The sequence below is a fragment of the Dysidea avara genome, chromosome 13 (assembly GCF_963678975.1).
Source record: "Dysidea avara chromosome 13, odDysAvar1.4, whole genome shotgun sequence".
Classification (NCBI taxonomy): Eukaryota; Metazoa; Porifera; class Demospongiae; order Dictyoceratida; family Dysideidae; genus Dysidea; species Dysidea avara.
Window position 1 is genome coordinate 8,727,619 of NC_089284.1, and position 23,934 is coordinate 8,751,552.

At 39.1% G+C, this 23,934-nt stretch overlaps 3 protein-coding genes across 3 annotated transcripts; 2 read left to right on the forward strand and 1 right to left on the reverse strand.

The window, feature by feature from the left end:
- Window positions 1–1,735: 1,735 nt before the first annotated feature.
- Window positions 1,736–12,533, forward strand: LOC136242679 (inosine-5'-monophosphate dehydrogenase 2-like). Its single transcript, XM_066034122.1, has 18 exons — window positions 1,736–1,889; window positions 2,237–2,285; window positions 4,364–4,439; window positions 4,498–4,523; window positions 5,687–5,761; window positions 5,829–5,940; window positions 6,938–7,032; window positions 7,080–7,167; window positions 7,759–7,875; window positions 7,932–8,014; window positions 9,599–9,655; window positions 9,705–9,738; window positions 9,796–10,122; window positions 10,177–10,231; window positions 10,320–10,414; window positions 12,193–12,244; window positions 12,291–12,374; window positions 12,426–12,533. Exons 1-18 carry the CDS (start codon window positions 1,819–1,821, stop codon window positions 12,445–12,447), a joined length of 1,518 nt encoding a protein of 505 aa, XP_065890194.1. The 5' UTR covers window positions 1,736–1,818; the 3' UTR covers window positions 12,448–12,533.
- Window positions 12,534–13,655: 1,122 nt separating this feature from the next.
- On the reverse strand, window positions 13,656–14,835 carry LOC136242747 (uncharacterized). Its single transcript, XM_066034205.1, has 2 exons — window positions 14,536–14,835; window positions 13,656–14,164 (listed from the first exon to the last, which is right to left on the reverse strand). The coding sequence occupies exons 1-2, from the start codon at window positions 14,779–14,781 to the stop codon at window positions 13,760–13,762; spliced, it is 651 nt and encodes a 216-aa protein (XP_065890277.1). The 5' UTR covers window positions 14,782–14,835; the 3' UTR covers window positions 13,656–13,759.
- Window positions 14,832–21,491, forward strand: LOC136242746 (intraflagellar transport protein 74 homolog). The gene is made up of 26 exons (XM_066034204.1): window positions 14,832–14,969; window positions 15,099–15,187; window positions 15,378–15,437; window positions 15,797–15,874; window positions 16,496–16,649; window positions 17,048–17,108; window positions 17,290–17,349; window positions 17,400–17,461; window positions 17,552–17,630; window positions 17,685–17,744; window positions 17,806–17,868; window positions 18,541–18,574; window positions 18,631–18,734; window positions 18,800–18,840; window positions 19,200–19,333; window positions 19,478–19,518; window positions 19,577–19,633; window positions 19,784–19,837; window positions 19,893–19,959; window positions 20,018–20,058; window positions 20,115–20,177; window positions 20,403–20,462; window positions 20,514–20,568; window positions 20,622–20,692; window positions 20,743–20,803; window positions 21,245–21,491. Coding segments are annotated over exons 1-26 (1,767 nt in total). The 5' UTR covers window positions 14,832–14,967; the 3' UTR covers window positions 21,361–21,491.
- The last annotated feature ends 2,443 nt before the right edge of the window (window positions 21,492–23,934 follow it).

Below are 23,934 nucleotides of genomic sequence, written 5' to 3' on the forward strand. Positions count from 1 at the left end.
GCAATCTAAAAGTGCCCATGGGATGGTACTGCAGATGCCAATTTTCACATGTACTCAGCAACTGTTAATAGTGTTACATGTGGTGATTCTATTAGTGAATTTGACTGACTGCTCTATTAGAGTAGTTTAAAGCTTTGTTTGTATTTTTTGGAGGGGAGGGGGGCATGTACCCCCTGGATCTGCCACCATATGAATTTGAGTAATTTGGGGATATGACAGATCTGGTGATAGAGAATAGTTCTTACATGTGAAAATTGCTCGGTACTGTGGCTTAGGCAAAGTTGTCATGGTAACTAGTACCATCTTCTTGTTTGAAACAACACAATAGTCTGAGCAAAGAGATTATAGCTAAATAGTTTTGAGGATTTGTGAATTAGAATATCCTTTTTGCATTTGTTTTTCAGAGTTTAAAACTGTAGCCAATGAGAGGGCAGGTTGGCTGTTATGGCTTCTTTGTTTTTGTCTTCTTAACTACGAATTATCTGGAATTATTTGTTTCTAGAAGGAAGAAATGTATCTAGTGTATGTCTCTAAGAATTTGACTGAGTGCACCATAAAATGTCACTAGCTGCTAAACTCTCACAGTACTAGCTGCAAAATTTTCCATCCATATGGCTATTGACATCGGCAGAATTTTTTCTCTTAGAGAGTTATCCAAACAACTAAATAACATCATCAATGCTCAGTCAATTAATGCTTTTAATAACTATTAAAGTGACATTATACTGTAAATTATATTATGTAATACATGTTGTAGATTGGGTTTTACTAGTCTAAGCGTGTTTACTAGTCTTGGCGTTTACTAATTGGGGCAAGCCTTAGCAAAGCTCAACCATAAATTATGAGGATAGCTGTGCTGGATTCACGTTGCTTGCTTGCTTGCTTGCTTGCTTGCTTGCTTGAATGTACCTTACATTCATCTCCCTTATAAGGGATAAAAGCTATTATCATGTAGACAAACATTGCAATCAGTAACGAAACAAACCACCACTAGTGCTCATTGCACTTATACCAATAATGCACTAGTACATGTAACTCTGACCATGTCAACCTTGATATCAATACTGACTGATTGGTACATGTATAACATTTATAGTATTTGTATGCCATGCGACAGACTGCGACTCATGCCCTGTATGTTGAAATAAAATTTGATATGCACAAATATTATCGTCTCTCACATGGTAACGATTCTCTGCAGTTAGCTATATGTACATTGTAGAATGTCTATAAATCGAGTGTCTTACAGTACTAAATAACAAAATAAGTCATCACTATCATATAGTTTTCTTGTGGAACAAATTGCCAGCTTCTGTAAATTCACGTAGCTAAGGTTTTTCGTTCTGCTGTACTTAATCATTTTGCATGTATATAACTTCTTGTAATTTGTTTTTGCTACTTTTTGTGTTATGTAAATATTTTTGTAGTTTGTGTTGTGTGTCGTGCAAATGTTGTATTATATTTGTTTGGTGTTCTTATAGGCCCTTTAGCCTTTTGGCCTGTGAATTTTCACAAACAAGTTAATAAAAATAAAATCAGTCCTTGCAAGCAAACATAATAGAACTAGATTGCAGGCTTGCCGTTTCATGCATTTACCTATAAGCTAGTACTAACTAATAATTCTACAGAAAATGGTGTATTTTATTATTCCTTTTTCAAAGGATCACGGATTACCTGAGAAAGCATTTGTACGAGTCATGGGCTCACGTGAGATGGTTACCCATGCTCGCACGTGTACAGTACGTGGGTACAAATATTCATTATTGACACGAGACCTTGACACGAGAAAAAGTCGCGAGGCTGAAGGTATCGTAAGCTATGATGGCTGGATTTGGAGATGGCCTAACCGCGGAGCAGTTGGTAAACTGCGGCCATGGCCTCACTTACAAGTAAGAATTTGTGCACATTATTTAGCGCGAAAACGCGCGTGTCAGTTTGTTGCGTGAAATGTGACCGGATTTACAAAAAGGGACACATCCAAATCTATGAATTCAGAAGATCATAACTACATGTTCAAGTAATGGATTAATGTGAAAATTTCTCCATCTACTAAGCCATGTTGGTGCTCATTACTGACCAAATTTTAAGTCAATACCATTTTCCAATCTAGTTATGAATTGTCAAAGTTGGTAAATTGGATGTGTGTGGAAGACGCCTTTTCACAGATCCGGTCGCAAATAATGCTCGTTTGAACAGCCTTTGACTTTATTATCGCCTTATTTTTCTCTTGGTATAGTGACTTTTTGATTCTCCCAGGCTACACGGATTTCACCACCTCAGAAGTCGTGAGTTCACGCTATTTAATTGTACCATTTAAATGCGTACCAGGACAGTGGCGGCAGTTTTCAAAATGAATTACAACTAAGCCCCGGCTGGGGTGGTTGAATATGAATTGCATGGAAACCCAAGAAGGGAAGCCCTACAGATATCAAAGCTGGATATACTCGCAGGTGCAGCATTTATGCTGAAACCTATGGCATTTGTAAAGCCAGGTGCTGGAATAATTTCATTGTCCTGCTGTTGTAGAGTGTGCAAAAAGTACTTTGGTATTAATATTTGTCTATTGTCATGTACTAGAATAGGGGGCTATGCAGTGAAAGTACTGTCTATTTTCCCATGCATTTTCAAAACAGGTCCACTCGTGAGCTGGTATGGTGAGGCTAAATCGGTTCTTCATAGGAAAACTCTTAAACACAATGGAAAGGGTTAATAGGTATCTGGCTTCGTGAGCATGTCAGCAAAAAGCAGAACTATTTAATTATAGTTTCAGAAACCAGACCAGTCATCCATCTAGTATCTTAATTAGTGTTGCACCGATATGCATATTTTCACTTTTACCGATACCGATGTTTCACTCATTCCTGTAGCCGATATGCCGATATTTACCGATATTCTTCTATTCTGTAGGTCAGGGGAGAAGGAGCAAAAATCATCTAAAGCTTATGTGCGTGTATAACATAATTTAATTACTTGCGTGGGCGGCCAATTCTACAATGTTTGCTACCAGTGTGCCACTAACCCCTTACATGGAAATGAAAGCCAAGTAGTTATAAAACACCTAAGTCAGCTTCTCAAACGGAGTTTTGGTGGGATTCCAGACCCTTTCCAAATAGTGATTGGTTGATTGCGTGGGCGGCCGATAAATATACACAGCCTATTATAGCCTTGCAGCCACACTATTCACACATAAACAAGCCTAAATAGTTATAAACAAGTACAGCAAATAAATGTTTACCACTTACCACTGCATTCACTGCTTTCTTTTAATTCTGTCACATGTTTATTACTGTCGTTAATGATTGATTGTGGGTTTAGGTTATCGGCAAATAACTTCCTCTTTGTAGCCGATACCGATACTTGCAAAATCACCTTATATCGGCTGTTACCGATTATTCAACCGATTATCGGTGCAACTCTAATCTTAATACCTTATGTTAGGTGAATGTTGAAGTGGTATACATCTGCTTTGGCAGTACTAGTAGAATCGAAAACAATTTTTTATGTGTTGTGGCAATGGATTCTTGCCACTTTCACAGAATTTCACACATGATCAGCATGTTGTCATACAATCACATTTTGTTGAGGTGGTAGGATAATTGTAGGGGATTTCGCTTTACCAGCATGGCTACAACCAAACTACATTTTTTCTCCCTTATTTATGTGTAAACTTTACCTTTTTCTAACACAAATAATTGCATTAGCTGTCTTTAACTAAAACGTACGCAGACTGTTGCCTTCTCCTGAGAGGGACAAACATTCTACAGTGGTGGGACCAAATTCTTTGTCCTTATTATGGAGGCTTTCTTTAGAGAGGTTCCACTGTAGTGGTAATCTGGATGGTGTTCCCATCATTAGTGTATGCTAACAAGCAGCTAAGTTTTTATAATGGCCACCTGACATTAGTTACCATTTGGTAAAGAAAGACCAGGGGGGCTGATAATGGTTAATAACTATGCTATAGAATGGTTTATAGGAAGGATCAAAGATATTATTTAAACTATTACATTTGCTAAAGAAATTTGTCATCAGTATATATAATCTGTATAAGGTTTATTGGTAGGAAATTTGTATGGTTTTAATTTGGTGAAACTGCTTGGACTGCTCGCCCATTAAGCTGTTCACGATAGCCTATACCATAATAATGTCTGTCACAAAAGCTAGATATAAACATGTAATTTTCTTTTCTTAAGTGAAATATTTTCTTATCACGTATACAAGTTTCTGCTGAGCTCTTGTCCTCCTATGTTTGTTATACACCTTGCCCTGTGCTTCTGTGAATGTGAAACACGTGTATAATGTTTCCATATCTGTTACATTGTAACTCGATACCGGATGTTGACTGTTTTGTTTTGTGAATTATTAGGTGCTCACTTCACCATTGACAAAGAAGTTGTCACTCAAGTCTCCGTTAGTCAGCTCTCCAATGGACACTGTGACTGGTATGTGTCTGTGAGATGTTACAGGTGTTGTGACTATTGTATCTTGTGTTTGTCTTAGAATCTGCAATGGCTACTGCTATGGCTGTGAGTGCTAGTTCAGTGTGTGTGTGTGTGTGTGTGTGCGTGCGTGCGTGCGTGCGTGCGTGCGTGCGTGCGTGCATGCGTGCGTGTGTGTGAAAGCAAATGCCCAACTGTCTTTGTCTCACTTAGTGGTGTTGAGGTCATTGTGGAACTTCAAGTTCTGCTGGTTACTAGTCCTGCCCCAGAAGGATTTCCTGCACAAAACTCGAGTGCCTGAGTGGTACACAGGCATCCCACCAGTGTTGGTTTACTGGGTAGCAATAGTTATGTTCCACATGGCTGTTGGAGGCTTTGCTTTGCTTTGCTTGTACACGTGTGTAGTTGCGTGCATGCATGTGCGAGTGGATGTGTGTGTGAGTGTGTTGGGTATAGCAGTGGGAGCAGTATATATCATCAGCTAAAGTGATAGGGGATGTGGGGAGATCTAATAACTATCAGTATTAAATTGGCACAGATGCCTAACTAAAACAATCCTAGAACTTGTTTATTTGGGTTGCTGCCTCAGACTCATCTTTTTCATGGAGATGGAGGTATGTTTTTAGAGGTGATTTGTCATCATTGGGAATTAGTGATGGTGAGTGGCATGATAAGGCTAACAATAGAATTAGTAGTGGGGAAACTTGGAGTTATGATCAGCAGTAACCTCAACAGGGCCAGGCAGGTTTGATGTGCAGCTAGTGTTTGTATGAGAAAATTAGAAGGGAATGTGGTAAAGCTTGTCATAAGTGTATTGAAAAAAGACGGTTATCAGTACAAGAACAACCTGGGGCTGCACAGTGTTCCTCTTTCCAGAGGTGGTTTAGAGGCAAAGAGGGGCTGGCTGTCGATGCAGACCATGTTTAGAGGAGAGGAAACCAGCAGCTCCATTACAAGTGACATGTGCTGTGTGTCAGAGAACACAAGAGAGACACAATTGCAAGTGTCTTTTTAAAAAAACCAACATGGGGTATTTGGGTTTTCAATGTGAGCTGTGCCAGGCTTCCAGCACTGGTTTAAGAGTGCTGGAGGGCTTTGGAGTCCACAAGAGATTAATTGTGTAATCTATATGTACTTGCATGATTTTTAGAGGAGCAGGTGTGTGTTGTGTGGGGTTGTTATCTGCATGGAAATTCAACAGTTCAGAAAATTTCATTTCATGGTCTTCATCTGTGACTGTATGCACACAGCTAACAGGAGGTATAGGAATTATCCACTGCAATTGTGACATGGAATATCAAGCTAATGAAGTGCGCATAGTCAAAGTGAGTGCATATCTTTGATGTTCCATTTCTTGTGTTGGTGGTGATTTATATTCATTGTTTGCTACAGAAATACGAACAAGGTTTCATAGTTGATCCAGTTTGTCTGGGACCTAATGATACTGTAAAAGATATTTGGGAAGTGAAGAAGAAATATGGATTTTCTGGAGTACCAATAACAGGTACAGGGACCTATTGCATGCATGTACTGTACGTTTGTTAGTTTTATCATAGATACTAGAATACATAATGGATTGGAAACGCAATGCATTTTACGATACGGTCACGTGATTTATGGCAACGTTACCAAGTATACAAACTGCAGTTGTTCTTAACACTGAGACTACTATTACAGGTTTTATAAAGCGTTAAATCATTGCTAAAGGATTCAGCTATTTATTGGTTTGTGACTGAAGGTTAGTCCTTTTGTACAACCGAAAGTGTGAAGGAAGGAACGCGAAATTTGTGTTCAAAAACTACTGTGGGGGTTTTAGTGTGCATGGGACGTATTACATAGGAAGTTTTAGAAGTGCTGAACAGTTTCGCCACATAGTAGTGAGTGCAAATAATTATTTTTAGCACTGTACAGCAGTTACTTTCCGTAAGTGAAGCGAAAGAATGGCTACATGACGGTAGTGGCTGTGGGGGTTTTCCTGGCTTTGTGAAAACGAGTCTAGCGATACATGCTATACTAAAGAAAAGTTCATACCTCGAGAGTGCTAAAAAAGTATGAACGAATTGAACAAGACGCCTGTTTTCGAGAAAACTCTGGGAGAATCTGACAAAAATGTATTGTGCCTATTGAAAATGCTGCTGTGCCCCGTAAATGTCTTCATGTGACCGTATCGAGCCTGTAACCGTAAAATGTATTGCGTTTCCAATCCATTATGTATTCTAGTATCTATGGTTTTATCTTGTCTGGTTGCTACTACTATACAGTCTTGCATACCAATAGTGGAATAATGGTTCTGTTGTCCATGTGACCTTTGTATACTCTTAAACCACTTGTGGTATGTCACACAATGTGTGGGCCAGATGAGATACACTGATAAGATCCAGTGATGGGTAGTTGCTTTGTAATCTCACTCTGTTGGTAGGTGATCGTAGAATAGCTGACATTCAAGTTGTTAAATGACACACACCCATATAGTACGTACATGTGTCAAAATTCTTTTGCAGACAGTGGAAAACTTGGTGGCACTCTAAAAGGAATAATCACGTCTCGTGACATTGACTTTGTTTCTGCTGATGATGCCAATCATTTGCTATCCGATGTGAGTGTGGCTTACAATTGGGTGTAAAACTGAATGCATGTCAACAGCTGATGACTCCTGTGGAACAGCTGACTGTTGCCAAATATGGGTGTAACCTGACTGAGGCTAACCTAATAATGCAGGGGAGCAAGAAAGGTCAGCATGATGTAATCTATCCCATATTAATAGTGACCGGACTTTCAAAAGACAAAAAAGAGGCAGAAATTTTTGAAAAGTATGAGATTTTGGATACTTATGGTCGGGATTAAGGTATGGCTGAATACTGGGGGCAGCCTTATTAGTGAGGTCATGAAACATACCTTAGCTTATCTTTTGTTAATCCAGTCACTCATACTATATGCAGAGCATGTAATACTAGCATGATCCTAGCATGATCCTAGTATGTACTATTGTATTGCTGTGCATGGTGAGGTACAGATCAAGTGGAGACGTGTCACTGCAAGAATCTGGTCTTGCACCCCAGCAGGTGAATTGTCGTTGCATGTGTTTCCTTGCATGTAACTCATCACTGGCTGTGCAACCATTAGGTATTGTCACACCTGTTTTATTAAGAATTTTAAGCTCCTGTGCCTATTATTGTAGACATTTTGTGTCTCAGTGATAAGGCCCAGCATGCAGAACTGTTTGCATGCAGTTCAATAGTTGGTTGATGCAGTCAGTGCTAAATGAAATTTGAGGAGAATGTCTTTTGTTCTCATTTTATCGTAAATGCTGTGCTTGATGTAGGTAAACTGCCGATCATCAACGAGCAAGGAGAGCTGATAGCGCTGATTGCCAGAACAGATTTGAAAAAGAACAGGGATTTCCCCCTGGCCAATAAGGATGACAAGAAACAGCTACTTGGTGAGACACCTTTTGCTGTTTAAAATGTAGAGTGTATAGCATGATTGTGTCTGTAGTCGGTGCTGCTATTACCACCCATGACAGAGACAGGGATAGACTAGCTACCCTAGAGAAAGCTGGAGTAGATGTTGTAGTTATAGTAAGTTTTGTACTGCAATGCAGAATTACAAAGTAGGACTTATACATATCTGAGTAGCTTTGTTATGGCTGAATTGCTGTCTTGTATTCAACACACTATAACCTATTATCATACAGTACGATAGTACTGCATATTAGGGACATCGAAGGTGTGGGGGCGATCCGTGATATAATATAACCCAAGAACCTGCCATGATTTTTCCTCACAATGACATGACAGTATTGGTTGGGTAAAACCAAGCCCAAAAATGTCTTCAGATCGACCCAAAATGTTTGTGTCAAGTTGCTACAGAATTTAGAAGAAAAAAATTCAACAGAATATTTTCTGCCTGCCTGCCTGCCTGCCTGCCTGCCTGCCTGCCTGCCTGCCTGCCTGCCTGCCTGCCTGCCTGCCTGCCTGCCTGCCTGCCTGCCTGCCTGCCTGCCTGCCTGCCTGCCTGCCTGCCTGCCTGCCTGCCTGCCTGCCTGCCTGCCTGCCTGCCTGCCTGCCTGCCTGCCTGCCTGCCTGCCTGCCTGCCTGCCTGCCTGCCTGCCTGCCTGCCTGCCTGCCTGCCTGCCTTCAGTCAAGCATAGCGGAAAAGTGGCTATAGCTATAGCCCTAATTTTTTTCACACAAACGTTTCTGGTTCGCCTAAGAAAAAACCTTTGGTATATTGATAAGCATACAATGCTTGCGCTATTGTCTTACCTTTTATCCTTCTTTACCATGGCTACCAGTCAAGGTTCTACTGCTGAGTGTTAATAGATTACAGTACGGCTTCCATACCAGTGTGTATTGCATCAAACTATTCGAATACACGTGCACCAAAAATACGCATACGTGATTCGCTGTTGATATCGATCAGAGAGAGCAACTCACAATGAACTATATAGCAATGTATAAGTCAATAAATATAGTTTATTTAGTAACAATGTTAAACCAAGTCAGGTCATCCAGGTCCTGCTTTACAGATTATTTGGATCTGACCCCACGTGCTAAATTAAATGTGGATATGTTACTACACATCATAGCGTAGCTCTGCTTCTTTTGTGAGCCATGCCCACTTACGTAAATTGCAGTCTGTAGACAAATGGAAGCCACGTCCATTCATCAGTCCTTAGATATGCACGAATCCACATCCATTATTGTCTGCAGGCTTACGTAGAGCCACGCCCACTGATCACTTGTTATTTTATGAGTCATAATCTAGTATAATAGTGCTGTGAGTAACTCAGCAGATATTTAGTGGTCATGAGCTTGCAAAAAAAACTTCACAAACAAGTATAAGAAAAAATTTGGAATTTTAAATTAGATTAGGGACAGTGTATAATGCTGCAATAAAAAGTAGTGAAACAAGCTGGATCGGAGTAGTACGTAATGTCCAAATACTGTAAAACAATAAGAAGTGAATATCCCTACTGTGACACACTGTCCCTAATCTAATTTCAAATTTTTCTTATACTTGTATAAATATTGATGCTGGGAACCCAAATAGACTTGTATGATTTCTGTTAGTTTGCAGTTTCGTTTACAAAGAGAATACAATACATTACTCTCAAGTATTATGGTGCTAAGCACTTGTACATACTTCTGATCATTTTATAGGACTCCTCTCAAGGCAATTCAATATTCCAGCTGGAGCTCATCAAGTATATTAAAGAGGTCAGTTGACTTGTGCAACCTGTCAAAGTTGCAACTAATTTACTTCTAGAAATATCCACATATGGAAGTGATTGGAGGAAATGGTACAGTATACTGAATAGGTTTTGAATTGTTATTCACTGGGAATTCCCCCGATATAGTGGTTACATCACAACAAGCCAAAAACCTTGTTGAGGCTGGGGTGGATGGGCTCAGAGTTGGTATGGGTAGTGGATCAATTTGCATCACCCAGGAGGTGTTGGCTGTTGGGAGACCACAAGGAACTGCTGTCTATCGCGTGGCCGACTATGCTAGCAAACATGATGTCCCTGTGGTGGCTGATGGAGGCATCAGTAGTCCAGGACACATACTGAGAGCACTGTCACTTGGGGCATCCACTACCATGATGGGATCTTTACTAGCTGGTACCACAGAAGCACCTGGAGAGTATTTCTTTGCCGACGGCATGCGATTAAAGAAATACAGAGGTAAAGGATTTGTTTCAGCCATCTTTGCTATTCTCTGTTGTATGTTTTCAATAGGAATGGGATCACTAGCTGCAATGGAGAAGAGTGGAGGCCAAGCCAGATATGATATGTAAGTGATGTGTATGAGGTCTTGTGTTTTCGTGGTCCCTTTATGAGACACGTTGTATATACCAGTAATACAATTTCTATGTGTTCAGGGAACGAAGTCAGAAGGTTCGAGTGGCAGAAGGTGTGTCTGGTTCAGTGGCTGACAAAGGATCTGTATTCCAGTTTGTTCCTTATCTCATACAAGGTGTGTGAGTATGTGTACATGTGTATGTATACACATGTGGCCATCTGTGTTTTTCCATTGGTAAGACTATTCTGTTAAACCAATTTTTGTTGCATATTGATGGTTTTTAGTGACAGCATACACTGTCTGTGGTAAACCCTACTAAACAGTACTGCTGTACTGTTAAGCTCCACAAAGTGTAATTGGGAGTGGGGGGGGGGGGGGGAATAGTAGTAAGTTGACGTCATGTACTGGACTAGCGATATTGACTGGTGGTTAATAGATGTGTGGACATCATACAAATGCTTTGTAATATATTTGAAATACTGTATTTTGCAAGTACTTGGTGAATATATTAGTGTTGCACCGATAATCGGATCAGTTATCGGAAAAGCCATGTATCGGCTGTTTTTTTGTATATCGGTATCAGATCGGCGCCATGATGAAAAAAGCAGCAGGTACGGATATTGTGTATGTATTTAGAAATAAATGCTCGTCATGTTTACAAATGCATTGAGTCGTATTTTCCCGCATTAAAACGTTGTTATTACTGCTTCATTGTACTGTCAGTTGCTGTTATAGCAATACTGCTGCTATAAAAAAAGCTAAATTGACCCTTCATAATCAAACTTCTAGTAAAAATTGCTGAAAGATAGACATGCTGTGCTATATCGGATCGGTTACGTTTATCGGCTTGAAAATATTATCCAATATCGGTTATCGGAATATCAGAAAAATCCCATATCGGTGCAACACTAGAATATATTTGTGTTTCCTGAAGAAATAAAATTATTTCACAGGGTCCTGGAACAGGCAGAAAATGATTGCCCACCTAAAACCCTGAGAGAGTAGCTTAGTGTGCTGTCTACCTGTATATGTTCTATTGCAAAAGATATATCCTTGAATATATTCTAAATAGCTGAAAAAACAAATGTAGTCTCACTCCAACCGTTGTATTGTTTTTGTTTATAGCCATTTTCATGGATGTTCTTAAGCATTCTTCACCACTAGACTAGCGTACTAGAGATGGAGTAGCAGTACTGTATTGAGAAAAATACCTTGTATGCCATTCTCATACCCAAACCTGTGTTGGTAGTAAAAGTTTTCTAAGAAGGAAACGTCAACTGTACTACAAAGAAAGGCTTGAAGTACCCCCAAAAGTAAACAAATCATAATGCTGGTGAATATTAGTTGATGGTTTAGTGGTACCATACATGAAGCCAAGTTACACTGTAGGCTTACACATGTGTATAGAAGTATCCTGCAGTGTAATAAAATGAAGCTTGGCTTCATGTGTGGTACCACTAAACCATCAACTATAATATGGTATTTTTGAAAGCCAACATCGGTATCTGAAAAATACCATTTAACTACTAATACTTAAATGACTAACCTACTCTTGCATTGTATTTCAAGTTATTAGGGTTGAAGCTAAATCAAAACTGGCTGTACCTGTGTGTTGCACACATATTTCTGTGTCTCACTAATAGATCATCAGCCAGATCAAGACACTCTTACAAAGCGGTCATCCTAATACAACAGTCATATACAATATTCTAATACAACAGTCACATGTGTATAATATCATAGCTCTGCATGTTCTGTTGTAACTAGTATACTGTAAATGAAGTAGGGACCCAAGCAATAAAAATGTAAGGGAAATACCTACAATGGAGTCATAGAGATTTTCCCATGTAGCTTCATTGTGATACCATCATTTGAATACACTGGTTATATATAGTTTGTAATGTGATGCTACAGTTACTGATCATTCCATACACATGGTGTTCCTTATACAGGTATTCAGAGAGCTTTACAAGATGTGGGAGCCAAAGATCTTGTCAAGCTAAGGTATGCGCGTACACAGTTCTAGCAAATTCCATCCTTTGTTATTCAGGTCCATGATGCAGAGTGGTGAGTTGAGATTTGAAAAACGAACACATTCTTCCATAGTTGAGGGAGGAGTACATGGACTACATTCGTGAGTGATCCCTAAAGTTGCCTGTAAAAGAATTCTATGTTTGTTGTGTAGGTATGAAAAACAGCTGTTCTAAAGTGAACTTTCTGAACTACAATTTCTTGTTCAAATTTTTTAAATGCATTCATGTAAAATACCAGATAATATATATTGTGCTAGCAACTAATAAAAAGTAGATGTGTGTCAGCCAGGGTGTAGATAGGATATCTGCACTACTGTTGTTGTTGTATACACGTCTCTATGCTGAACTGGTGAAGAATCCCCCCCCCCCCATATATATATTTGTTGACTGGGATCTTGAACAAGGGCATAGATAAATGGTGAGAAAGTGATTGAATGTGAAATTTGTTGCAATACATTATTGAGAATGGCTGCTGTGCAATACATGATATAATTTGTACAATTACACTACTCCCTTGATTATCCTACCTCCATGTTCCGATAATCAAAAGATTCAGCCCACTTTCAGTGTATACTTTCATTTAAGTGTATTGATGTAGATGACAATTGCTTCTGCACAGAATTTAAGATTGATAAGAATAGTGCTCAAGTACTCTAATAGAATGTAAGAAAACTGGTAACTTACTGTGACATTACTTTAAAGACAGCGATATTGCATATTAGTTTTATGAAATAGATCATTCATTATCAACAGTCTCTAGAAATGGCCATTCTCTAAAGCTGCATACAAGGGGGCAAACTGACAACTGATAATGTATACAGACACCTAAAAAAACTTTCATTGGCTTTGACTGGTTTGTTAAACAAGCATTGTGGGTCACTCTGGAATATTACAGGGGCACAGTATTAGTTTACACAATCCACTGTCCACATAACAGTAAAAGTGGATACCATAAACAAAAGAGTCAACCACATCATACACTGATCATGAATTGTTTATATAGTAGTTTATCCATCAGACACAACTTTGTTTATCATGCATTGCTGACTCTGAATATGCAATTTAGGATGATGTATTGTTCCAACTCGATCCTTTTGATCATGACTTGTACAACAATAATTATTGAACATGTATCATAAGCAGAAGGTAGTAACGATCCACTGAAGACAGACTGTGGTATATTGTAATTAAGAGTGCATGAAAAATTCATTATCTTGCATGTGTACATGTGCAATCTTACATAGTCAGGATGATATGGACTGCAGCATCTGTATATGCAAGTTGAGTTCCTACTATATGTAGGCATTGTTTAATGTTTGTGCATGTGGTTGTGTGGGTATAACAATTATACTGGTACTATTATAATTCATATTTCAACTTAATTGGTCAAAATATTGAATTATATAATTCACACATCATATATACAATTATAGAAAATAATAAACATGTCAAAAATCTGTCTTAAACATACAATAATCTCTATGGTTCACCTGTACAGATCACATGCTATGTTACTAAGGATAGGGTAGTCATTAGCTATCTGAGCCAGCCAAGTTAAAAATGTTGGCACAACTCCAGTCAACCGTTCATCATCTCTAGCGATCATGTCATAACTGCCAATTTCGTGACACACTTTTAGTGTATCACAAATAGCCTTGACTGCCTCAGGAGGCCAGGCAAGATCACTGACTGTGACAGTCGTAAACAAGGCATCTAAGTTCTGCTTATCTGTCAGAACTACTTGACAGAAGCCGTTGTCTACATAGCAGTAGGGGTGGGTACTGTAACCAAATTTATTAAGTTCTTTACATGAACTATTGTGAGCATATACTGAACTGTGTAGTAGTTGATCCTCCAGACACAGCCGAACATTGTTAATCCATTTTTGACCCTGAAATATACAGATTTCTGACCACATGCACCTTACTCCAGTGTTGCATACAACAGCATTTAATAGATGTGGCCTATAAATTTCCTTCAAAATTTTATATGTTGTCAATGGAGAGTCATTATTAACAGATGACCCAGTAACAGCTTTAAAATAGCTAAGTAACTAACTAAAAATAAGCATGCCGGATAGTCTGCAGTTATTGTAAGAGGTAGCACAGATTATGTTCTCAGAAACAACTACATGAGCATCACTGATAAGGGTACACATTAGCAGGCCGGGGAAAAAGGAGTGTCTCTGAACCACACCCCCAATACTGGATTATGCAATCTTAACTCAGCAAAAGGTCAGTGCATGGAGACATTTTCACTTACCGCTGCGTTGAACATTTGCAACTTAACAGCAAACTTTCTGCAGTACTTTCCGCCATACCCGAGAGCGTACCCAGACTTTCCGCACGCCTGTGTCCACTGCTCCACACACTGATCGTAAAAATCGCAATCTCCCTTAGCTGCAAGTAAAGCACAATAAGCCTGCTTATCAGTGTCCCCAGGCTTAGCTAAAACTACCAAAGGTAGACTAATGGCGACCAGTAGCCGAGCCAATATCCAGAACTCCATTAGAAACTATACCGGTACTCGATTGATCGTTCTAATATTATACGCTATAAGTAAAATTTGTGATTTTATTTATAAGGCGCTTATCAATACTTTTGGGGAGGCCGTATTCTGCGTGAAGTGTTGCAGAAAAGTGACGTTTAGTGATGTAAACAGAAGGGACTAATCGAAAAGGACAAAAAAAACACAATGTAAGGTGTATAACTATTCTTTTAACGTTTTGTTTATTTCGTCGCTATGGCAACGATGTCAGCAATGGAAATGACCAATAGTGTACAGAGACGGTAGTACTGTGTCACTGAAGTCTGTTATGTTGTTAGGTCATACAATCCACCTGGGACTTCATCTAGGAAACCTCCTGCTGCTGCAAGACCCAGCACCAGAGGAAGTGTGCCCAGGATGGGAACAGGTGTGTGCGTGCGTGTGCGTGCGTGCGTGCGTGCGTGCGTGCGTGCGTGCGTGCGTGCGTGCGTGCGTGCGTGCGTGCGTGCGTGCGTGCGTGCGTGCGTGCGTGCGTGCATGGTTCGCACTGTCTATGCATATTTCCATGTTTGTTTAGCATACACACATTAGTGTGTTTGTGTTTTTACACAATTCAGGCTTCAGAGTTACTGGAACAGCAGGAAGACCAGGATCAAGAGCTGGAGCTCCACAGGGAGGTATGTTGTATGTCTTCATTATTGTAATGTTACACAGCATTTTAAAATGTGTTGTCTTTCATGCATGCACATGCTCGATGCATAAGTGTGTGTATTTACACGCTTGCATGCACAGTGTACACACACACACGCACGTGCTCACACATACACGCTACACATACACACACTACACACACACTATACACACACAGAGTCACACACACTACACACACACACACACACACACACACACACACACACACACACACACACACACACTACATACATGTTCACCACATATATTGAAAGCCCAAGCCTCCATGATGCCTACCATATAGTACTACCATACTGTATTATATAGCTTTTATTATATTTTACAGCCCTCAACTCACAGATCAGAGTTGCTGATAGACCTGTTACTCAGCAAGGCTTGGCTGGTATGAGGACAGCATCAAAAGGTAATCTCTATGTTGAGCACAGAAGCCAAAACTTCACTGTGGATTTATTTTGTTTGTTGCATTCAGGGGCGGCGGACAAGGGGGGCTGCAGCCCCTGTGAAAAAATTATGGGGGCTTAGTCCCCCTAACCTTATCTGTAGCTGTGATGGAGAGCCTAGCTCAATAGCTCGAGATACTCTAATAGAGCAGTCACAGTATTCTTAGAGGAGCAGTGTATCAAGCTACTTATGTAGTTATAAATGAGGAGATGTAGTCTAGTTGGTGGAGGGCAACTATTGCCAGCAGGTAGTGACTTTTTTTTTGGTCTTTGACTTACACCTAGGCCAAGGCATCACCAAGCTAGACCCCTAAATAAAAGTGTCTCTGTTGCCTCTGGTTGCATTGCATCTTGCTAGAGATGTTCCAGATAGTAGCCTAGTTTGAGACCAACTCCCTTTTTATCTATAGGTGGTTGTTAGTGTAAAACTTCAATAGTGATAAGATCAAATACTATTGTAGTATAATTATATTGTATACATGCACCAAATGATTTATTAGCTGGTGTATAAGTCACTGTGACGTATATAATGTATGGACCATATTTCAATTTGTGATGTCAGTTTCATTGTACACGTCCTTTAGCTGGTTTGGAGCAGAGAACTGTTCAGGATAGATCTTACTACATTGGTTTGTTGTTGACAAAGACTCAGGAGTTGAATGTTGAGATCAGTAAAATGACCAGAGAGATCGAGACCTTTGAACAAGACAATGCTACCTATCTAACTTATGATAAGAAGTATGTAGTGTGTGTTTGTTGTGTGTGGTGGTAGTAGCTGTCTTTGACACGGCTACCAGAGACTTTGGATGTGGTGACATAAGTTTTGCCTTGGAAGCCAATAAGAGCATATATACACCATGCTTTGCATGTAAAGGGCTAAGTTACTGGTTGTGGTCTCTGCAACTGTCCATGGCCTATCCACCCTTGTTTAGCTGACTTAGATAAGTTCAAAAGTTTATTCAATATCCTCTGGCTAGGTGAGTCCTCTTAAATTCAATAGCTTGTAAAGGTTATTCAGCATTCTGTGTTCGTGTAGCATGTGTGTGTGCATGCGTACGTGTTTGCATTTGTGTGTGCATTCATGCATGGATATCCTGGTTTGTTTCCAGGTAGCTATCAATGGTGTGTTGTTTCAGGGCTGAATCACTGGCAGCAGAAATTAAAGGACTACAAGGAGAGATGGCAGACATTAACACGGTTAGCATGTTTAGCTATATTACTGGAATTTGTAGTTTGGGGTTGTGTATGTAACTTATTTAATCTGAAAAACCCCAGATTTGTGTACTGTACCATCTGTAGTGTGTGTGGTCTTTGTATACCCTGTACTTTTACGTTAGTTATTCGTTTAAGCAGTGAGATAAGTCTATCTTTGTCATAGCTAATGGACAAACTGAACACCAATAGCAGTCTGGAGGACATCACATCAGAGTGTAACACTGTGAGTAGTGGTAGTGTGTGTGAGTGGTGTGCTGATGATGTGTTGTGTAGCTTACTAGACATAATGATCATCAGGCTAGAGCTATCGAGATACTGTTCTCAGAACGGCAAGGGTTAGCATTGTGTGTAGTGTAGTGTATGTTGTACACGCAACGTGTGCATGCAAATGTGAGCGTGTATACATGGAGTCTGTTAATTCCTAGACTAGAAAAGGAGATCAAGAAGTTGGAGGCTGATATTGCACAGGAGAAACAAGCAGCTGAAGGGCTAATGAGTCAAATGGTGACACAAATAATTGATGATATCCATATAGTACTGGCTAGTTCATACTTTTAGGATCCACAAGTGCAGAAGAAGTATTCTGACCTGAAAGAGACCAGTGTGCAGTTGGAAAAGGTGTTGTTTATACACTAGTAGTGTTATAATAGTAATTAGTGTGTATGGTGACATGTTGTAGGAGTTGGAACAGAGACTAGCAGAACTAGAGGCAATATCAGCAAAAGTGCAATCCTTGGAAGAGGTATGTGAACTTTGTGCATGTGAGCGTGCATGCATGTGTGCAAGTGTTTATTTGTAGTGTGTGCGCATTGTGTTTGCATGCACATAATTTGTGTGTGCTTGTTTGTGCGTGTGAGTGTTTATTTGTTATGTGTGCGCATGTATGTGCGTATAGCTGCATGCTCACGTGCATGTGTGTGTAAGCGGTGAAGCACATTCCTTTTAATGCCCACTATGACTAAGGTTGTCAATGTCGAGCTGATATAAGTTGCTAGTGACTGGAGATTGGATCAAGAATGAGTCTATGTGATGAAGCACGTTCTGCTGTGGGGATTCAAGAATGATTGATCCAATCTTCAATCGTAGCTACCATATATCAGCTCTGAACTTTAGTCGCAGAGTTGTTAAGTGTGAATAATATATCAGGTATGCATGTTGAATTGCTGATAGTGCAATAGCATTAGGTTTTAGTGTCATATATGTAGTTAGGAACAATTTTAGTAAGCCTTTATATACAAATGTACGAAGAGTCCACAGTGAGATGGACTCGTATCTTTTGTATTTATAATTACAATGGTGAAATTAAAGAGATGTACCCTACTTGGGCCCTACATCACTGAAAGTCTAGCTACGTCACTTCACTGTATTGTATAACAGTTATTGTCATTACTTAATATATATTGTTTCTTTGCAGGAAGTTACCAGTTCAGACATTAAACAAGAAGCTGGTTAGTAACACCATGTCCTTTCCACTAATAATTTAAATTCCTATTCCAATTAACAGTTGCTCTACACAAGCAGTTGGCTGAAGCAGTTCAGATCAGGGACCAGTGGAGGGAAAAGGATAAAGAAACTCCGCAGGAGGAGAAAGCAAGGTTGCTCAAACAAGTAAGATCATCCAACACCACTGATATCTGTGCTAGCAGGTTAGAATGTGATTTCTACTGTAATAGGTTAAAAAAGACAACGAAGAAATCACTAGCATGGAAAGAATGTAAGTGGAGCAGTTAATATATTATGACTGCCCTGAGGGTCCTTGTGTTATAATACTCCCATAGAAGATTTGATGTTGTAAATGCTCTAATAGATCATATACAGACATCAAAGATCATGAATCATTTCAGTAAAACATACACTTTCATAGTAGACTTCAAATTGTACACAGATCACTCTAGTAAAGTATGTATACAGCCATGAAGCACTCTAATGGAACATACACAGAATTTCAGTATAGCTTACACCAACTTCAAATAGACGATCACGGCATAAATTTGTGATATACTTCACACTACACACACAGATCATGATATACTCTAATAGAACATACAGTTACCCTCAATCCTTAACCTACAGGACCACTGAATTACAAGACAAGATGCAAGCAGTACAGGATGACTTGCAGAGGGTGAACACTTCCATTGATGAACATGAAGGGGAACGCAGCACCAAGTATCGGGAGTTGAGAAAGAAAGAGCAAGCCTTCAAAGGTAACATCAGCATCTATGTTTATTGCGCATCTATGTTTGTTGTGCTGTTTATGTGTTGTTAAGGAATGGTGTATTACTTGTATATGAAGTGTACTGTATCTTGTTCAGCTTTCAATGTGGCTTTTAAATTTTTTTGCTGTGCAGAGTATTTGGATAATTTTGAGAGGAACAAAGCTACTGAAATGGTGAGAAGGATTGGTATAATGACAAGCATCCAACAACATTTGCCATGTACATTTGTAGGAGAAGTGTGAACAGTTACAGTCCAGTATTGTGTCATCATTGGAACAGATCAGTCAGGTTATTGGCATGTTGTGTGCTGTATAGCTGGAGAACATTATGTTGCTTTGAAAATAAATGGCAGTAGTAGTAATTGTTCCATTCCTCTGCATGAAGAACTAGCATACAAAGTTTTTTTCTAATGTTAGCATTCCTTACACTGCTTTGCAGATCTTGGTACAACATCAACACATGCCTACTCCAAGCCAGTTGAAGGAGATGCAGGTAACTCTATTTATTACACATGACACTATTGACTGTCAATGTATAACGCATACAGGAAGACTTGGCATTCAAGGAACATGAGATGGAAAAAGCCGTAGACACTGCAAAGATACTTGACATAGGTACACAGCCATACATCTGTGTAGACTGCCGGTACACAGTATGTGTTGTTTTGTCCAGAGAACAGCAAGCTACAAATGGACTTTGCTAAAGTAGAGCAGGTGAGTGTAGCACTGACTGGGAGTTTATGTGGTTGTTTAATAGTAGTTCATTTTAGCTTGAGAGCAAAATTTCTAACGAGTTGACAACGCTTAAGCAAGGAATTGAAACCATGGAAACGGTACGTATAGCAGTTGAGTATTATTAGATTTGACAGATAGTGGAACCCGTCTCTGTGATGCTGTTCACATTTGAGCAAAGTTTTATAGTACATTAGACTTAGCTTGTAATTTAGTGTGGAGGCAGGTGTTTGCAGATATGTTATTCAAATACTCTAATGAAAGAATGCATTTACAGAAAAATGCTTCTTTAATTGAGCAGTCACACTTCTAATATTTCTTGATAGGAGATTGAGACATACAAGGACCTCCGAACTCTAAAGATCAACGAAGAAGCCAAGAAAGAGGTTTCTATACCAACTCAACGTCCCCTCTTATATTATTGACTATCTCTGTAGCTGTTAGAAAAAGAGAAACATTACTTAGTAAAGAGAAGAGAAGCTCTAAAGAAAAGTATATGTTTAGTATTTATCACTGTAAGTTGTTATGTAATATGTTACATTCAGGAATGCAAGACTTGGTAACATTGTATGAAGCCAGCAAGTCAAAATTGACTGCCAACGACACCTTCACACAAGTCAGTATTTCATAAAGTACACACTAGTAAGTTGTGTGGTCTCTTTACAGCTTAGTAACTTGGAGCGTCGGTGGCAACATTTGGAGCAGAACAACTTTGTCATCAATGACTGTATCCTAACATGTGTGGTGTGCTTGTACCTCCAGTGGTCCATGTATTAATCCCAGTCATAGAATTACAGTAGAACCTCGGTTATCCAAACCCCAATGTGTCTTAGGCAATGGTAAAAGTGTTCAGATAAGTGAATAGTTCGGATAACTGAAGCCCATACATTTATGTACAGAGCTCTGTTGAAATACTCTAATAGAACATACACCTGTACTCAATATACTCTAATAGAACAGTCATTTCCAATTTTGGATAAACGGGGGTCAGATAACCAAGGGTCTACTGTACATTTAAAGGCTGTATAGTGAAATAGTTTTGGAAGGGTTTGTTACCAGTAGGATTTTGGTAAAAGAAATATATTCATCTGTTTTTGGAGAACTACCTTCAGCTAATCTTTCTCAGTATCACAAAGTTGTACACTGTTCTCCTTAGCCAGTATTACAGTCATTGCATCTAAACAGACAGAGAGCAACTACCAACAGATAGCTGATGATGTAGTAGAGATGATGGGAGATTACAACACATTGTTGTGTCAGTCACTGACTGGAGTACCTTCATGATGACACGTCGGACATGTGCTTCGCTTCATTAATGTACATAACACATTAAATAATTGTATTATGGCACAATAGTCACTTATTATGGTACAGTAGTCACTTATGGTACAATATAGTCACTTATTAGCCACAAATGAAGTCATACCTGAGTAGAGGAGGGAAGGTTTGAAGGGATAATATCATTAGCAATTCTGACATGTATTATTAAGTACTATGAGCTAACTGTGCTCTAGTGATGTGTAAGTTGTATAACATTGAGATTTTGATTACAGTATGATATTGGTATTAATTATACTCTATATTATAAAACATTTAAATATTTGTTTAATAATATGCAGTCTCTGATTAATGACGTGGGTGGTATATACATTCATATGCTTTATGAAGCGTTTACCATTAAATCCGGTAATGTTGCCATTAGCAAACTTGTGAATGTGTGATTTTTAAATTGCTTTGTGCTTTAAATTGAGCTTTTTTGTTTTTAAATTGCTTTTTTTCAATTGCTATATTATTGCATCTCAAGTACAACCATGAAAGAGCAAGGCAAAGGATTAAAAAAACCAATGAGAGAGTCAATTATATTTTAGGGGTAGATAAGCAGATGTTATAACTAAATACTCTAATAGAACAGTTGACTAGGTGATTACTAAGCAGAAAAGTTGTTACATGGCTAAAAATCTGTCTGTCCGTCATGCCGCTTACTCACCAAAATTGGTGTGAATTGATACAATCTGTGCTGATAATGAAGCACTCATCATCCAGCTACTCTAAGATTTTTATCACAAGTTCATGTTTTGTTTTTTTTTTTCATTTTTGCGACCTTTTTTGATGCACCTTTTTCTATCTGTTCCATGCAAGTGTCCATCTACAAGCTTTATGCAGCACTGGCACATAACTGCCTTACATCATAGGGACTCGGAGCACTTTTTGGGTAGGGCAGGTGAAATGCCAACCGCATATCTGTCCATCTGTGTGTTGATCCAGTGTGTTGCATTAGAGAAGGTGAAAGCTTCTATTACACTTACAGCTGCAGCATCCAGAATATCTACATCTATGTTTTAATCACATAGGTGTGTAGTTAATCACATAGGTGTGCACTGACATGCATGCAAAACTGTTTGTTCAGATACACCTCATTACTGCTGTAGTAAATAGGCAGCTTGCATGATTGGACAGATACCACTATGCATCTGAAAAATGATAATACTGGAACCATGCAGATATCGTGAGGAACTGTGTGTGACCTGGCACAACTGTTTCACTATAATCCTGCTTACATGCTTTCACTCTAAAGGATCATACATTACCTTAATGGTCAATTACACTGCAGGTCTTTTACAACTGGGTTTTTGTATGGCAAGAGGTATATGTGTCACTACAACATCAGAACTGAAAGTGCATAGCATAGGACAAGTTTTGTACCTTTGCTTGCCATGCAGTAACTATAATTGCAAATTGCGTTGGCTTTAAATGCCCAAGTTCATTTCTCTTTGTTGGCAGTAAGATAAACATCATGTAGAAACTGAAACTGTACAATCTGTAATGTAGGTATACTGTATTTACAATTGCCTTAAGTTTAATTATAATTAGCCCTGCATGCTCATTATTTCACTACAAAGAAGGTTGGTCACTCGTCATAATCCTATGACGTGAAATTACGCAACCAAGCATTGTTCTATGTGTTAAGGCTTGTTTAGCAGCTAGGAAAGTAGCACATTGTACTGAGAATGTTTGTAATATCACCAGAATGCTCTGGTATGGATAGACAATCCGTCCTTTAGAATATTAAGAGGTGTGAAGGTTGAATTAGTTCAACCTTTCCTTTGAGATCACGAGATGAATGATGATGCGTGACCAACCTCCTCTGATTTCACTATATGTACTTTAAAAATGGCATAAAGGATCATGTACTTTAAAGCACTACGCTACACAGCAAATACAGAACACTAATATTTATGCTTGGTTCCCAATATATTACTTATTGTCACATTAGTTGTCCTCCATGTAAAGCAGGTACCGATGCTTTTATTTGTTTGAAGTCACTGGTAGGGAATACGTACTCAATAATTGAACTACATTCCTGTCAAAACCACATACAATAAACTTTGGTGTTTTGCATCAGCAGGATGGAATAAGGAAACCTCATGCTCTTTAAAAATGTGACATCACCATGCACACTACATAGTTACATGAGCAGTGCTGGTGTTTAATCCCTCTTCCTAGTAAATGTGGAGATGTTCCTGCACATAGGGAAGGTATGAATGCTAGTATATATATATATAAAGTACAATTTCAAGAGGTCTGGGGGGTCACACTCCCAAAGCTGTATATAGCAATTTAAAAATGGCTTAAAATTGATGCTAAAATGCCAATCTATACTGGAACTTCCCCTAATAATTTAAATTTTCAACAGGGCAGCCGGTACAGAATTGCCACTGTAAGGAAACACACAACTGGTGGAAGTGAACATCTTCATCCTCTTCATGATTTTACATTCACCCAAACTTCTGGTGGTTCACCGTGGGTCCATCCAGAAGTCTCATGTCGCCACACAATAATAATACTTTTGCAATAGAG